This window comes from Trachemys scripta, chromosome 4 (assembly GCF_013100865.1).
Source record: "Trachemys scripta elegans isolate TJP31775 chromosome 4, CAS_Tse_1.0, whole genome shotgun sequence".
NCBI lineage: Eukaryota > Metazoa > Chordata > Testudines > Emydidae > Trachemys > Trachemys scripta.
In genome coordinates this window covers 61739936-61755896 of record NC_048301.1, presented here as the reverse complement: position 1 = coordinate 61755896, position 15961 = coordinate 61739936, and the positions used below count along the sequence as shown (strand labels likewise).

Here is a 15961-nt window from a genome sequence, read left to right as displayed (position 1 = left end):
GGCCGTACTGACGTCAGCTGTGACGCAGTCACGCACCGCGACGCAACGTGCCACTCGGCGGCTACTGAGCATGCTCAGTAACATCTGCTGAAGCCGCTGCCCTCGCTCTGCTCTTACTGGGGATTCCACGTGCTTAAGGGGGCAGGGTCTGCGCAGGATCAACAGAGTGCACGCGCGGGTCAAACAGCTGGAGGCAGGTGAAGGACCCGGGCCAAGGGGCAGGTGCTGGGTTTGGGGATGGGCTGCCAGGCGGGGGCAGAGGGGATAGAGTTACCCCAGCTGGGGTGAGCCCTCTGCCCTGGTTGCAAAAGGAGGGCGCATCTCAGCACCCGTTTCCCAGGGCTGTGTTGTTAAGGTGCAGCCTCCTGCCTCGGATTGAGCTGCTAAGGGAGAGCGGCCATACCCCTAAAAATTATAATTATCACTCATGGTTGTACTAGTGTTTAAACGAAGTCCCCTCGCAGTTCATATATCCGCATAAAGCCCCGCAGGAGTTCACAGAGCTGAGCTATTGTTCTGCTTGCCTGAAGCGAACGGCCTTGTCCTCGTAATCCACCACACACTGTGGTTTCACTTATTTACGTTTTCAAATGTTGTTTTTATTGCCGCCTCTTAGCACTTCATTTACCTTTGTTAACATTGTGAAGAGGGATGTCATTGTGCTATTTAACATTTTTGATAGCAACTAATCATTGAAAATATTAATAGATGCTTGAGAATAGCCTCAGCAATTACAGCCCATAGTGTTTCTACTATAATGCTGCCTGGTTATATTGCTATATTAGTTTTTAATTCTAAGACTAAAGTTTGGGGGGAAGTTTCTTGTACACAAATTTATTCTTTGGGATCATATGACATCAAGGCTGACTGATTTCCTTGGTTGATGTCAAAGCATCTTTTGTTTGATCCACCACTAGGGATTGCCTTTGTCAATTATCAGGGGGTAGCTGTGTTAGTCTGTATCTACAAAAACAACAAAGAGTCTGGTGGCACCTTAAAGACTAACGCGTGTTAGTCTTTAAGGTGCCACCAGACTCTTTGTTGCCTTTGTCAATTGTTATTTTGCCTCTTTATCAAGCACCCTAGTGCTTTTTCACATGTCACCACTTGTACGTGGAACTTGGTTCCTAAATATTCAGTAGAGCAGGCCTGATTTTTAAAAGTTGAAAGCACCTGGATGCTTTTGAAAATCCTGTTAGTCACCTAAAGACCTTTAAAAATCTGGTTCTAAGGGCAATCTTTTATGAAATCCTTTTCTCAGAGGCAAATTTCTATTGTAATTTTTTATTACATATAGGTGCATAACCCCAAAATAGCTTAAGAACCAGAAGAATTAAAAAATCATGAGTTATGCATCCAAAAGTCATTAAATTAATAATAAACAAATACTTTTTTTTTTTAATTTGCTTTTTTGTTTCTGAGCCATTAGGGCACACAAACTTCATACTTTTGCTCTTACCTTGCCCAAAGAATTCATATATGCCTAAAACGGTTGTACATTCCTGTAACATTCAATACCATTTTGGACTTTTCCAGTAACATCTGAATCTTCTCCCTCCCCTCCCCCCCCCCCGCTTTGTAATTGAAAACTTATTAAAAATCCTTATTTCTGTAAGTAACTCCCCATCCTGTAAAGTGCACACCATGAGCCTATTACTCCTTTGCATTCATTGGCCGGGGGGGGCATAGTGCTGACCTCCTCTAGTTTGCCTTTTGGTGAAACTAAAGTGCCTTGTGCCCACTATATTTTTACAGTGGGATAGCTAATGCATGTTATTTACCCTACAGTAAAAACATACATTTTCTTAGCTCTGAGGACACAGGCGATAATGCTGACCTAGATGTTAAATGAACTATTATTATTAATAGCTTGATAACTCTGATACTGATTGTGTGGCTAACATTGCTCCTTCCCCATTAATGGTATTTGCAGCTGAATGCCTCATCCCCCCATTTGCGCGGGAGTCATGGAAAACTAGTTAAAACATTTTAAACTCAAGGAATTAGGAGGTTTCCCCTCCTTAACTTTTCGTTCCCTTCCCTTTCCTTATTAAGTGCTTATCTACATCAGGGGTTCCGCGGCTTGTTCGGGGTAAGCCCCTGGCGGGCCGCGAGATGCTGTGTTTATCTGCGCGTTCGCAGGTTCGGCCGCTCACAGTGGCTGCGGTTTGCCGTTCCCGGCCAATGACAGCTGCAGGAAGCGGTGGCCCGGCCCGCACTGCTTCCTGCAGCTCCCATTGGCTGAGAACGGCGAACTGCGGCCACTGGGAGCTGTGAGTGGCTGAACCTGCGGAGGCTCAGGTAAACACAGCGTCTCGCGGCCTGCCAGGGACTTAACCTGAACAAGCCGCGGCCCAAAGCTGGGAACCCCTGGTCTACATGGAGGGACACTAAAGGTGTGAAGTTAGGGCAGTGTAACTTATGTGCATTAACTCTTTTTGGGTAAAGCTACACAGCAAAGAAAAAGCCACCGCTGGCCTATGCCAGCCAACACGGGCTCGCAGAGCTTGGGCTGGCGGGTTGTTTCATTGCTGCGTAGCGTTCCAGGCTCAGGCTGGAGCCCAAGCTCTGGGATCCGGCTTGGTGGGAGGATCTTTGAGCTTGGAAGTCTACACAGCAATGAAACAACCCCACAGCCCAAGCCCGATTCGGCTGACACAGGCTAGCCATGGGGTTTTTCTTTGCTGTGTGTCTACCCTACATTGGTACTCTCATTCAGAAGTAAAGTTGCCTTCGTTTTGGCAACGTCGGTCAGAGTGACAATAGAAGACCGCAGGAGTCCTTCCCGCTGTGACGGGTTGGATTACAGAAACCCCCTTGGGAGCTGCCACCCGATGTGCAAAGACTACCCCTGCTTCTGTTTTCCCTGCCAGCTCAGGACTCCAGCACCCTGTCTTGCTGAGCCAGACACTCCCGTCTGGCTCCAGACACAGATCCAGGGTCTGAATGTCCTGTCCCAAAGCTGCAAGTTACCTGAAAACAGCTTACAGTAGTGTGCTTGTCCTTAGCACTCAGATGCCCAACTCCCAATGGGGTCTAAACCCAGATAAATCCGTTTTACCCTGCATAAAGCCTATGCAGGGCAAACTCATAAATTGTTCGCCCTCTATAACACTGATAGAGAGATATGCACAGTTGTTTGCTCCCCCAGGTATTAATACATACTCTGAGTGAATTACTAAATAGAAAGTGATTTTATTAAATACAGACAGTAGGATTTAAGTGGTTCCAAGTAGTAACAGACAGAACAAAGTAAGTCACCAAACAAAATAAAATAAAATGCGCAAATCTATGCCTAATCAAACCAAATACAGATAATCTCACCCTCAGAGATGCTTCAGTAAGTTTTTTCCTCAGACTGGACACCTTCCAGGCCTGGGCACAATTCTTTCCCCTGGTACAGCTCTTGTTGCAGCTCAGGTGATAGCTAGGGGATTCTTCATGATGGCTCCTCTCTCTCTCTCTGTTCTCTTCCCCCCCTTTATATATCTTTTGCATAAGGCGGGAACCCTTTGTCTCTCTGGGTTTCCACCCCCCCTCACTGGAAAAGCACCAGGTTAAAGATGGATTCCAGTTTAGGTGACATGATCACATGTCACTGCAAGACTTCATTACTCACTTGCCAGCACACACATGTACAGGAAGACTTACAGGTAAATACAGCCATCTGCAGACAATGGGAGTCATCAAGATTCCAAACCATCATTAATGGTCCACACTTTACACAATTACAATAGGCCCTCAAAGTTACATTTTATATTTCTAGTTTTAGATACAAGAGTGGTACATTTATACAAATCAGATGATCATACTCAGTAGATTATAAGCTTTGTAATGATACCTTACAAGAGACCTTTTGCATGAAGCATATCCCAGTTATATTACATTCACTTACTACCGTATTTTCTCTAAAACTATCTCAGTTACATTATATTGACTTATTATCAAGTTTTTATAAAACCATATAGACTGCACAACGTCACACCCGCAAACACTGTTAACCATTGAGGCCTTGACCTGTCTTTTTAAGTATTGTAGAGTCGAGGTGTTACCCACATTTGATGTTTTAAGTCCAAAGAGAAGGAGCAAAGCAGTGGAGCAGTTTTGGCCTGACAAAGTTTCAATACATGAGTTAAGGTTAACATTTAATGTGATCTTGCTCCTTCTCTCTGCTCTGTGCTGGTCAGGACAGCTTTTATGAGCAGGAAAATGAAGGCCTGATAGCATCATGGTGGATCCTGCAGTCAGGGTGGATTTGATTTAAATCAAATTGATTTAACTCATGATTTAAATCACTAGTCAGGAAGACTCGATTTAATCATGGATATCTACATAAAAGTGCATTCTTGTTGGTTGTTCTAACCTTAATACATTGTGACGTTGTGCAGTCTATATGGTTTTATAAAAACTTGATAATAAGTCAATATAATGTAACTAAGCTGGTTTTAGAGAAAATACGGTAATAAGTTAATGTAACGTAACTGGGATATGCTTCATGCAAAAGGTCTCTTGTAAGGTATCATTACAAAGCTTATAATCTACTGAGTATGATCATCTGATTTGTATAAATGTACCACTCTTGTATCTAAAACTAGAAATATAAAATGTAACTTTGAGGGCCTATTGTAATTGTGTAAAGTGTGGACCATTAATGATGGTTTGGAATCTTGATGACTCCCATTGTCTGCAGATGGCTGTATTTACCTGTGAGTCTTCCTGTATATGTGTGTGCTGGCAAGTGAGTAATGAAGTCTTGCAGTGACATGTGATCATGTCACCTGAACTGGAATCCATCTTTAACCTGGTGCTTTTCCAGTGAGGGGGGGGTGGAAACCCAGAGAGACAAAGAGTTCCCGCCTTATGCAAAAGATATATAAAGGGGGGAAGAGAAGAGAGAGGGAGAGAAGCCATCATGAAGAATCCCCTAGCTATCACCTGAGCTGCAACAAGAGCTGCACCAGGGGAAAGAATTGTGCCCAGGCCTGGAAGGTGTCCAGTCTGAGAAAAACTTACTGAAGCATCTCTGAGGGTGAGATTATCTGTATTCAGTTTGATTAGGCATAGATTTGCGCATTTTATTTTATTTTGCTTGTGACTTACTTTGTTCTGTCTGTTACTACTTTGAACCACTTAAATCTTACTGTCTGTATTTAATAAAATCACTTTTTATTTAGTAATTTACTCGGAGTATATATTAATACCTGAGAGAGCAAACAACTGTGCATATCTCTCTATCAGTGTTATAGAGGGCGAACAATTTATGAGTTTGCCCTGCATAAGCTTTATGCAGGGTAAAACGGATTTATCTGGGTTTAGACCCCACTGGGAGATGGGCATCTGAGTGCTAAAGACAAGCACACTACTGCGAGCTGTTTTCAGGTAAACTTGCAGCTTTGGGACAAGTGATTCAGACCCTGGGTCTGTGTCTGGAGCCAGACGGGAGTGTCTGGCTCAGCAAGACAGGATGCTGGAGTCCTGAGCTGGCAGGGAAAACAGAAGCAGGGGTAGTCTTTGCACATCGGGTGGCAGTTCCCAAGGGGGTTTCTGTGATCCAACCCGTCACATACATATTCTTCACAACTCAGAGATAAATGTAGGTTGCATTTTTAGAAGGTACACACTATACATTTTTAAAGTGATTTATTTTGAAAACTTTTCAGATTAGTTTTTCAGCTATATCAGAAAATGAATGATTGTTTGGTTATTTCATTTACCAAAGGTAACTGAAGCAGATATTTATAAAGTCATTGGGAGCTGAACTATCTCCAGTTAAACAGGTTAATCATTAATATTTGTAGGATTTTCTTGCCATGCTGTATTAGGAGGAGAACATCACCAGACAGACATTTAAATTGTTTTATTTAACTAAAACAATATTATGTATTCTGGATTTTTTTCTTCAACAGCAAACATAATATTTTAACAAAACAAGCATATGAATTTTTGAATTTACTTAAACATTCAAGTTTTTTAAAATCAGGTTTGTTTTTGTTAAAATTGTTTAACTAAAATTGTTAAATGAAATATTAAACAAAAATTAATTGACTGTCATCCAGGTCAACATGGGAAACTTAAAATATTGGCTTCTGCAGCTAACTCAGTCGTTTTCACCTTCATTTTTCTGTTTGTTCATAATCTGGAAAAGAAAAACAAGCTTTCCTGCTTTTTCAGGTCCCAAACGGTTTCTCAATTTGGAATGAATTAGTCCAAAGGAAGAAAATATTCTTTCTACACCAGCAGAAGAGGATACTGCTGTTAAAAGTGAGATTATCACTTCAACAGTCTCTGAATCCAAGTGCTTAAGTGACTTCCACCAGTTCACTGGTGTGACTTTCTTTAAAACTGCATCAGCAAACGTATAATTCTTGAATGGTTCACCCTTAGCTCTGAAGTTTATTATAGTTGGTATTATGGAGGGATGGCTGCTGGATGTCCATGATAGCCGACTCCTCTTCTTCAGCAGTTAAGGTTTGACTTTGGTACCAAGTATTGAGAATATCTGCAAGAAAATGAGCTGGAGATAGTGCTTGTCCCATTCATTTTTTAATGCTTGTAATTTAACTGTCATTGCATATTTCTCTTTTTAAATCTCACTCAGTTCCTTCCAAATTTCTACAGCGTTAGCAATAAAACAGCTATTTATCTGCATTTTGTTCAAGGCTACAGAAACAGGCTTCAGGGTACTCAGCATGTGTTCAACATTTCTCTTAAGCCCAATGTTGAGTACTTTGACTGTGACAGTGCCATCTATTTTTTCACGATTTTGTTCACAAACTGTCATTGGATTAGGCCAGTTCTTGATCTAGTGCTCAAAACAGTCCACTACTGAGTTCCATTGCACATCTTGTGGGAGAGTTAGCTTGGTTCCTCCCACTTTTTTCAGAGCAGCTGGTGCAAAGTGGTTGTTACAGAAGTATTTTGGAATTTCAACAACATTAGCCTTTATTTCTGGAACACTGAAGTCTTTGGCTAGGAGGTGCATCAAATGAGTACTGCAACCGTATGTCATTAGCTTGGGACTCTCTTCTAAATAATTTAGTCTCATCTTGGAGACATGTGCAGTATTGTCTGTGACCAAGCTGCATACTAGACATTTGAATTTTTTCACAGTTTGTTATAGCTTTTACTGCTACTTGTAAGTATTCTGCTGTGTGGGCATTTCCTGATGTATCAATTGTTTCTGTAAGGAAGATATTCCCTTCTTCTGTTGTCACACAAGCACATACAACAGGATCATTGTGGACATTGCTCCACCCATCAAGGCTCAGGTTAACAATTTTACCCTCTAGACCCTTTGCACACTGCTCAATTTCTCTTTCATACACTTTATCCAGCAATTTGCCTGTGACATCTGCTCTGTTGGGTGGACTGTATCCTGGTCTTAATGACTGAACCATGTTAATGAAGTGTGGGTTCTCAATCACACAGAAAGGAGAGTTTGTTGCATAAACAAACCAGGCAATTTTTTCGTCAATTACCTCTTTTTGTAATTTGCTGGTTCTTATCACAAACTTATCTGTGGTTGTTTCTAATTGATAGAGTTTTTTTTTCTTTTTGCTACAGGTGATAGCCACAGTATATGTGACATACATGATGTGACAAACACTATCATTGGCAGATAACTCTGAAACTATAGAAAATTATGGTGATCTTGAAGGTGGATAGTCTTCAGAATCCTATATATTGAGGATGGATTCTCCTAAACAGAATAAGTCAATGCAGTTATTTCATTATTATAACCATACTGCTCATTTAGTATTACTCATTGCATTCACTGACACTCAGTACTACTTTAAAGGTGAAATTGTAAAAGGAAGATCTGCCTATTTCAGCTATTTATTTTTTATCACAACTGCATCTAAAATGATAGTACCATAGAGTAACAACTATATTTTTTGCTCAAACATGAGAATTCAAGACTAGTCCAGAAGGAAGACAGGAGTCCTTAAGAAAGAAGTAAGAAATAAAAAAGTTTACCATCCTGAAGATCCTGCATGTTCAGACATGTTCCTTTCATCATCTTCAACGCACCTTCCTCCTGAGAAGGAACACTTCTTATGATGTTTCGTTCGGGCAACCAGGCCTTGCATTTCTTTGTTGCACTGTTTGTATTTTGCATGCATGCCTATCTTACCCACAGGTAGAGGAACTTCATTAAAATATTCCCAAACTGGGTCTCTTTTACAGTCTGCTGCCATTTTAGGTTTTCCCTTCTAGTGAGAGAATGGTTTGGTATATCTCAAATCAATGAGAAAAAAGACCTCAAGACTTCTGGAATATGGTGCTCAAACAGTTTCAATTTTGTTTCTACTGCCTGTCCCTCCCTTCTCACATTTATCTTCAGACTTCTTCTCCTTGTCCAGATCTATTCCGCCCCCAACAATCTTCTATTCATTGAACTTTTTGAAACTTTGCACTTTTAGAGAGAGGTAAGGGATTGACTCTGTGTACACAAATTTGCAGAGGGACAGTAGGGTTGAGGTCTGTTATTTCTCACCTCTATATATTATTTATTTAAAAACATTTTTGCTGTTAACAAGCATGTGATCTCTGGAGACACAAATCCACAGTTTGAGAACTGCAAAACTAAGCATCTCTGATGGTATCTTCTAGACTGAGCACTGAGTCCCATTGGGTAGATAGAAAGATTAACTGAAATCTATACAGAAGCCTGTGGAACCCACAAGATTGGGTCCCTAATCCATGAACTATTGGAACTCATTTACAAAACTTTTCTTAAACATTACATGACTATATTGTCTCATTCTATAGAATTAGAATTTATAATCCCTATTCCATGATGAGATATCTTTGAGCTATAATGTATCTTCATTAAAACTATCTTTAGATATGCTTTTTGAGGGAAAAAACCTTTTATAAAAAAAAAGCCCATTTAAATAAAAAAAAAATTGATTTTCTTGATTTTTTTTTTAAATAATTTATTTTTATCCACCCTGCATGCAGAGGTTGTTGGCAAGAACATGCACATGTTTTCTGTGAGGGATGTTTTTACTGACAACACTGAGAAATGGTTTGAGAAAAAGGAGGATGCTAACATTCTTATGAAGATCTGAAGAAACCAGGCATGTACACTACATATTATGGCCACATTATAGAGACTTAGGGCTAGATTAACAAAGGTTTAGGTGTCTAAGTCCCAATTTTAGGCTCCGTTGCAATTGCCAAAACTCCCACCAAACCCTTTAGGCACCTAAACTTACTCAGCATCTGCATTTTCAGGGTAAAAGTTACCTAAGCACCCAAGTTTTTGCCTCTGGGCATGCACACAGCTGCCTTACTATAGGCATCTGGATTCCTACCTTCCACCTAAGCCCCAGAGCAATTTACACACCAAGAAAGATGGGAACAAATGCCTATCTTGTGTCTGAGGCCAGATTAGGGTTACCAACTTTCTACTTGCACAAAACTGAACACTCTTGCCCTGCCCCACCCCTCTTCCGCCCGTTCTCTGAGGCCCTGCCCCCACTTACTCCATCCTCCCTCCCTCTGTCTCTCACTCTCCCCAACCTCACTCACTCGCTCATTTTCATTGGGCTGGCTCGGGGGGTTGGGGTGTGAGAGGGGGCTCCAGGCTGGGGAGTGGAGCCAAGGGGTTCAGAGTATGGGAGGGGACTCCAGGCTGAGGTAGGGGTGTGTGGGAGGGGATACGGGCTCTGGGCTAGAGGTGCAGGTTCCAGGATGGAGCCAGAAATGAGAGGTTCAGGGTGTGTGAGGTGGCTCTGGGCTGGGGCATGAGGTTGGGGTGGGGGTGGGGGTGAGGACTCCGGCTGGGGATGCAGGCTCTGGGATGGGGCTGGGGATGAGGGATTTGGGGTGCAGGCGGGGGCTCCAGGCTGGGGCAGGAGGGTGCTCTGGGCTGGGGCCAAGGGGTTCAGAGGGTGGGAGGAGGATCAGGGCTGGAGCAGAGTGTTTGGGGTGTGGGGGGGGGGTCAGGGGTGCAGGTTCTGGGTGGCGCTTACCTCAGGCAGCTCCCAGAAGCAACAGGATGTTCCACCTCCAGCTCTTACATGGAGGTGCAGCCAGGCACCTCTGCGCGTTGCCTCGTCCGCAGGCACCGCCCCTGCAGCTTCCATCGGCCATGGTTCCCAGCCTGTGTGAGCTGCGGGGCCGCGCGAAGCCATGGTAGGCAGGGAACCTGCCTTAGCCCTGCTGTGCCACTGACCGGACTTTTAACGGCCCAGTCAGCACTGCTGACTGGAGCCACCAGGGTCCCTTTTTGACTGGGCATTCCAGTTGAAAACCAGATACCTGACAACCCTAGGCCTGATCCAGTAGGGGAGCTGAGAATCAGGCACCATTCAAAATCTGGCTGGAGGACATGGTGTCACCCCCTGATAACTTCTGTCCCAGTGGTTAGAGAACATGGTTGGGATGTGGGAGACTCAGGCTCAATTCCCCCATCAGGCAGAGTAGGAGAAAGGATTTGAACAGGGGTCTGCCCCATCCCAGGTGAGTTCTCTAACCAGTAGGCTGCAAGATAAGCAGCAGTACCTCTTCCTCAGGCTGTTTTATGTGGAGTTAGGCACCTCCCTAGCTCATTCTCACAAGGGGGTCAGACTAGATGATAATCCTGGTCCATTCTGGCCATAAACTCTATTAAAGACGGCTTTGTAACAAATGATCACATTTTTATTGAAACTGTTTAAGACACAGAGTACAAATGAATACAGAGTTAAAAACAGCCCCCAGATGGGTGCCTCACAGTGCAAAAATCCCACAAACATAAAACAGTTTTTTTCCAAATAATTAAAAAAAAAAAAAGACATTTTAAAGATTTAATTTGTTTTTACCTAAAGCCAAAGTATAAAAAACACGCATTCATAAATAAAGATTTTGTTTTTGTTTCTTTTTGTGTTTTTAAAACGGTGGAGGAAAAAAGGTAGTGTTGAAAAACACAGGTAAAGAGTTCTTTGTCTGGTGCCTATGGCATACTAAGACATGCAGAGTGGACATGGCTTGTTCCTAAAGTCGCTGCCCCATGCATCTTTGTCCATGCTTTACAGCAGGTTACCCACACGAATATGCAGTCCAATCCGGTATATTATTTACAACAAGCAATCCGGAATTCTGGACATTCTAGTCTTATCTACATCTGCTCAACAGCACTCCAGGGCTGCAAGAAGTCCTGTGTTTTTGTTTTTTTCTTCTAAATGAGGTTTTTATCATTTAATATCCGGGATACTGCACCCCAAGTGGAAAAAAAAAAACTTACAAATGCAGGCGTATACCAACAGCGTTTAAATACCTCCTCTTCTGTTTTTTATTTTTAAAATGTACTTTAAAATTTAAAGTTCATAATGTTTCAACTCCTTTGGAGAAATATACTGCTTCTTCAGAGATTCAATGAGATCAGCAGAGTGAGGAGAGTGCTAAAAGACCTGCCCCAACTATTACTTGGGAGATTCCTCAGAAAGGAGACTACCTGAGAAAGTGAAAGAAATGCAGACTCATGTAAGAGCACCAGCTGTGCATCTCAATGTTCGGCAAAAAACGTGAGTTGGCTTTAGAGGGAACAAAACACAAAGGGTTTGCTGTCTTGTCAGATTCAAGTACTTTCTACTGCACCACCCTGTTCACAGGTCTTTGTGCATTGTTCTAAGAGCTCCCCCAGGAAAAGTAATACAAGCTACATCAAGATGAGAAGAAAAAACTATTGTCATTTTAACCAGGAACATCCTGATAGGAGGGATGGTATTTAAGCAAAGAGGACAGAGTGGTAGGCCCAAATTCTTTAACAGGTTTTGCTAAACAATAATTTCCTTGAATACATTACATCTGCACACACACGTGTGTGCGTGCACAAATCTATAAGGGGTCCAGGCTCCAAAATTGGCTCCTCCCACAATCCTCTTCACTTGCCAGCCACCAATCATTGTTCAGGATTTCTCCCGCCAGACTATGGAATAACCTATGATGAAGGCGTATGCTGTACATGCAGATCAAATGTAAGCATTGTGGCCTGCAGCTACCAACTGCACTATCTTGTTGAGGACTTTATGTTCCCTTTGTTCTCAAAACTGGAATTTTTCGGCACACTTCTTACTGCCAGCAATGGGAAATCATGGGGGAATTACCATATATATCTATATATCAACTGAATCAAGTTCTCTCTCTGCAACACTTTCTCCCTTCACCCCTTCTCACCACCAAACTTGGGATATCACTTTGATTTATAGGTCTTTAGCTTCACAACTCCTCTTAATGCTAAATCTTAAGCAAATGGTTGAGGTTACATACCTTAGCCTTCCCACACCTTCGAAGAAACAGCTGTTTACATGGGAGCAGGTGGGAAAAAAGGGGCTCAATAAAAAGGCATTAAACAAAACAACTACCCCATCTATTCTTTAATTCACACCTCTAAACTCAGTCCTGGTTCTACTTCCCTGAAGCCCTGCCTCTGCTGCACTACATCGTTCATAGCCCCCTTCAAGGCTTTGATTGGCAGTTCCTGCAGCCAAGCCTACTTCTATTCCTAACACTATTCTCCTGGAAGCTCTGACTCTGCTTTCTAATTATTTTAAAGCTAAACACCCCATAGATTCCCCTCCTGAGCTACTTGCTTGAGCCTGCCCCTACCACCATTCTAACTAGATACTTGCCCCTGTTTGCGGTTTTCCCACCTACACCCATGACCCAGGCAAAGTCCACATCCAGCCTGCACAAAAATCCTATTCATTTTTTTTTTTTTAAACTCATTCCTTGTGAATTACTCTGAGGGAGTCCTATCTGACACTACTGTGAATCCTGATAGCTGCTGCTTTTCACCCACGACAGTCCAAGGTACACTATGGACTGGATTACTGTATCTAACAGGAATGGCTTTGGGGCATATTCTATTCATTCCAACCATCTGCTCTGCAGCCTTCTTTCCAATCCGGTGTCACCACCTCATACTTTAAATACAAATAATAATAAAATGGAATCAATTCTACAAGGGAAGGCATATAAAGAACCCTCAAACCAGTATTTCCAGTACCAGAAGATGCCTGGGTTGAAGGTACTGCTATTTTACCTGAGTGTCTGTGCCCCAATACCAGCAAGAAACCTCCAGTGGACTGGCACATATGTTTTCACAGTCTGAAAGTGGAGTGAGAACAGCTGGTTGACCCACAGTCAGCCTCACCCAGACTATCCCCATCAGAGAACCAATAGGATTGCCATCTCACCTTCAATTTGTGAGCATCCCTGCCCCCTCCACATAAGGAAACTCCCAGAGATTTCTTCCAATTTCTTCACTTCATTCCTATGCAAACAGCTCCTTTCCATTGGCCATAGATGCTGCCCACAAAATCCCAGCTTACCAAACGATCCAGCACAACACAATGGTGGGAGGGGACTAGCAGCACAGCAATCTGAGGTTTAAACCTTGAAGTACAGTACAGTACAACTCTATTGAACTAGAGGTCAGAGAGGACACCTGAAACGTTTGGACAGATAGAGTCAGATGATAGTAGTAACCAATTGAAAAGCTCTGAAAGGGTTTCCTGCACCTCAAGTCACCAATTCTGTAGCTCAGTGAACTGATGGCCAGCCAGCAAGCAGAGAAATGGCTGCACTGCAGGTCCCCCAGCCCTGGAGTGCAGTGAAGAAATGGGCCAGCTGGCCCCAGACTAGTCATCCCCGTAGAGAAGAGGCTGCACTGCAGGTCCCCAGTTCCCAAGTGCAGCGAAGAAAAGCCAGCCCCATTCCAGAGAACCACAAGACCAAAATGATGGCCAGCTTGCCCCAAACCAACTACAGAAAAACCTGCTTCAAGTCTGTGACCATGGAACACATCTTTGGAGGCTGGCCAGCTTTGAAGGGCTTTTGCTGATGCCAGCCAACATTTATATCCAGGGCTAGGCTGGATACTAGAGTTTCACAAGCTGGGACTGTACTGCTCTATGTTGTTGTTTTTTTTAAGAGGAAGACTGAAGGCAGAGAAAGAAAGTGAAAATCTCCCTGGGTAGCCAACTGCTTTGATATGGATCCACCTACACTGCATCCTAGCTTACTGATATTGACCAATAGCAACACTGGATACTTGTAAGCCATGACAATAAACGCATTATTGCCAGCTTGGAGAAGTCTGATAAGGCAAGAAGGCTATTGCACACAGAATTTCACAGGGGCAAGGTTTTCTATTTCTCCATCAAGAGACCCATGAAGGGGTAGGGGAAGGATGGTGATAATTACATCCCACAATATCCAATACTGGCTGCTCAGCACTCCCAGGAGATCATTTTCTGTAGTCCGTTAGAAAAGGTAAATTTATTCTCTGCTCCCCTGGAAGGTTAAGAATATTCTGTTTTCCTTGTAGAGAGAGTGGAACCTACTGACTGTCTTTCCTACCAGGACAATGAAAGCATCAAACTGGGAGGGAGCAGCAGTTGCATGGGTGATCACTCTGATTGAGGGCTTCACTCAAAGAGATGGAGGTCTTGCCTCCCACTTAACTTCTCCCAATAAAATCATTCACCTCCAACCCACCCCCTTCACCACACTTTCATTAGCATCAAGAGATCAGTGTCCAATTCCACTCTCAGAACATGGCTAAAAGGAACTTCACAGCTGACTTTTCATTTTCCTACATTATTTCAACCCTTTTCTTTTTAATGTTTGATGAAACCCCAATCTCAAATATTTGAGCTCAGATAAAATACCAAAGCTCATTTAAAAAGCCACGATGTTCTTGTTACATGATCCCCACAACTTGTTCCAAGGGGTAGCAAATCCTCCCCCGTCAGAGGAGAGTGGAGATAAATTATATCCCAGACGGTCTTTGAAACAAAAAGGAAAAGCCAACAGGGTCGTCATCACAACAGCAGGATTACTGCAGGAAACAAGTCAGGGATGGAGAAAGGAAGATCAGCAAGACAGATTGCAGCAGAGAAGACCAGTTTGGTAATTGCACAGACACTCCAGCCTGCCTCTGCTGTTAGGGGTTACTATAATACAGAGATTGTGTCTCGCTGGGATATGGCAAAGGAGAAAAAATTGTTTGTTTGAAAAGGGAAGGAAATGGCCACCAAATACTCAGGAAAAGGTTAGAGCAAACGTCAGAAAAATAAATTAATAAATAGAACGTTTAAAAGTCTGCCTTTGGATTCTGATGAAGCCCTGGGAGGGAGTGATTGGCTTCATCCAGGCCCCTTTTGTTAGTCAGCAGTTCAGAGCTTCTTGGGCAAACTGAATTTATTTTTTGTTCTTACAGGAGATGCCAAACATCTGGCTATGGAGAGATTTCCAAGCAACTTCTCTACAGCCTCTTTCCAGGCTGTGTTCACAAACTAGATGCTGAAGAGTATTGGGGAAGGTATTAAAACTGTGGCCAGCACATTGCTAAAAACTAGAATACACCTGTTCTATGGGGCTGAGAAGATCAGTTTAAAAAGTTCTCTCCCTCCATAGATCAGGGTGGCGACAGCACCTGTCTGAGGCTTCCACTGTGGTGGTCATCCTGGGATTATTTCTAAGGAGCTATCAGTTTTACTCAAAAAGTGTTTTTTCCGACCACCACCCCTTTACAGTTTTTTGTCCATGCGCCGTTCCACAGCTTGTAGTAACAGCTCCGAGTACTGTTCCAGCAAAGCCAGAGTCTGCTCATCCCCAAAACGCCTAGGACTGGACAGGGTGGCACCACTTCCCTCATTCAGCGACCTAATGGCATCTTGTGGCTTCACCAGCACCTTCTTGGCCCTTTGGAGCTCTTCTCCTTCCTTCAGGGAGTCCAGTTCTTTCTTCATCACGGAGAACGTTTCCGTTAGGAGGCCAGCAATCTTATCTTTGTCAGTAGAAGACTCCATATCCATTGATACCTGAGAATTTAAAAAATGCAGTTAGTATTTAAACAAGACAAAAAGAAGGTGTTTTCAACCCTTTAGGGCATTGCAAGCCACAAATGTGTCTAAGCAAAGGGTACAATACACTGCTCTAAGTATAGGGTCTGCCTTAAAGTGGT

At 43.0% G+C, this 15961-nt stretch overlaps 1 protein-coding gene across 3 annotated transcripts in view; it reads right to left on the bottom strand.

Annotated features, from left to right (window-relative positions):
- Window positions 1-10628: 10628 nt before the first annotated feature.
- MAPKBP1 (mitogen-activated protein kinase binding protein 1) overlaps window positions 10629-15961 on the bottom strand; it is a 133537-nt gene continuing 128204 nt past the window's right edge. For all 3 annotated transcript variants that reach the window (XM_034769137.1, XM_034769136.1, XM_034769135.1), the window contains one exon: window positions 10629-15818. In XM_034769137.1, coding sequence (XP_034625028.1) covers window positions 15525-15818 — 294 coding nt within the window. In that variant the 3' untranslated portion in view covers window positions 10629-15524. The remainder of the gene's footprint in view (window positions 15819-15961) is intronic.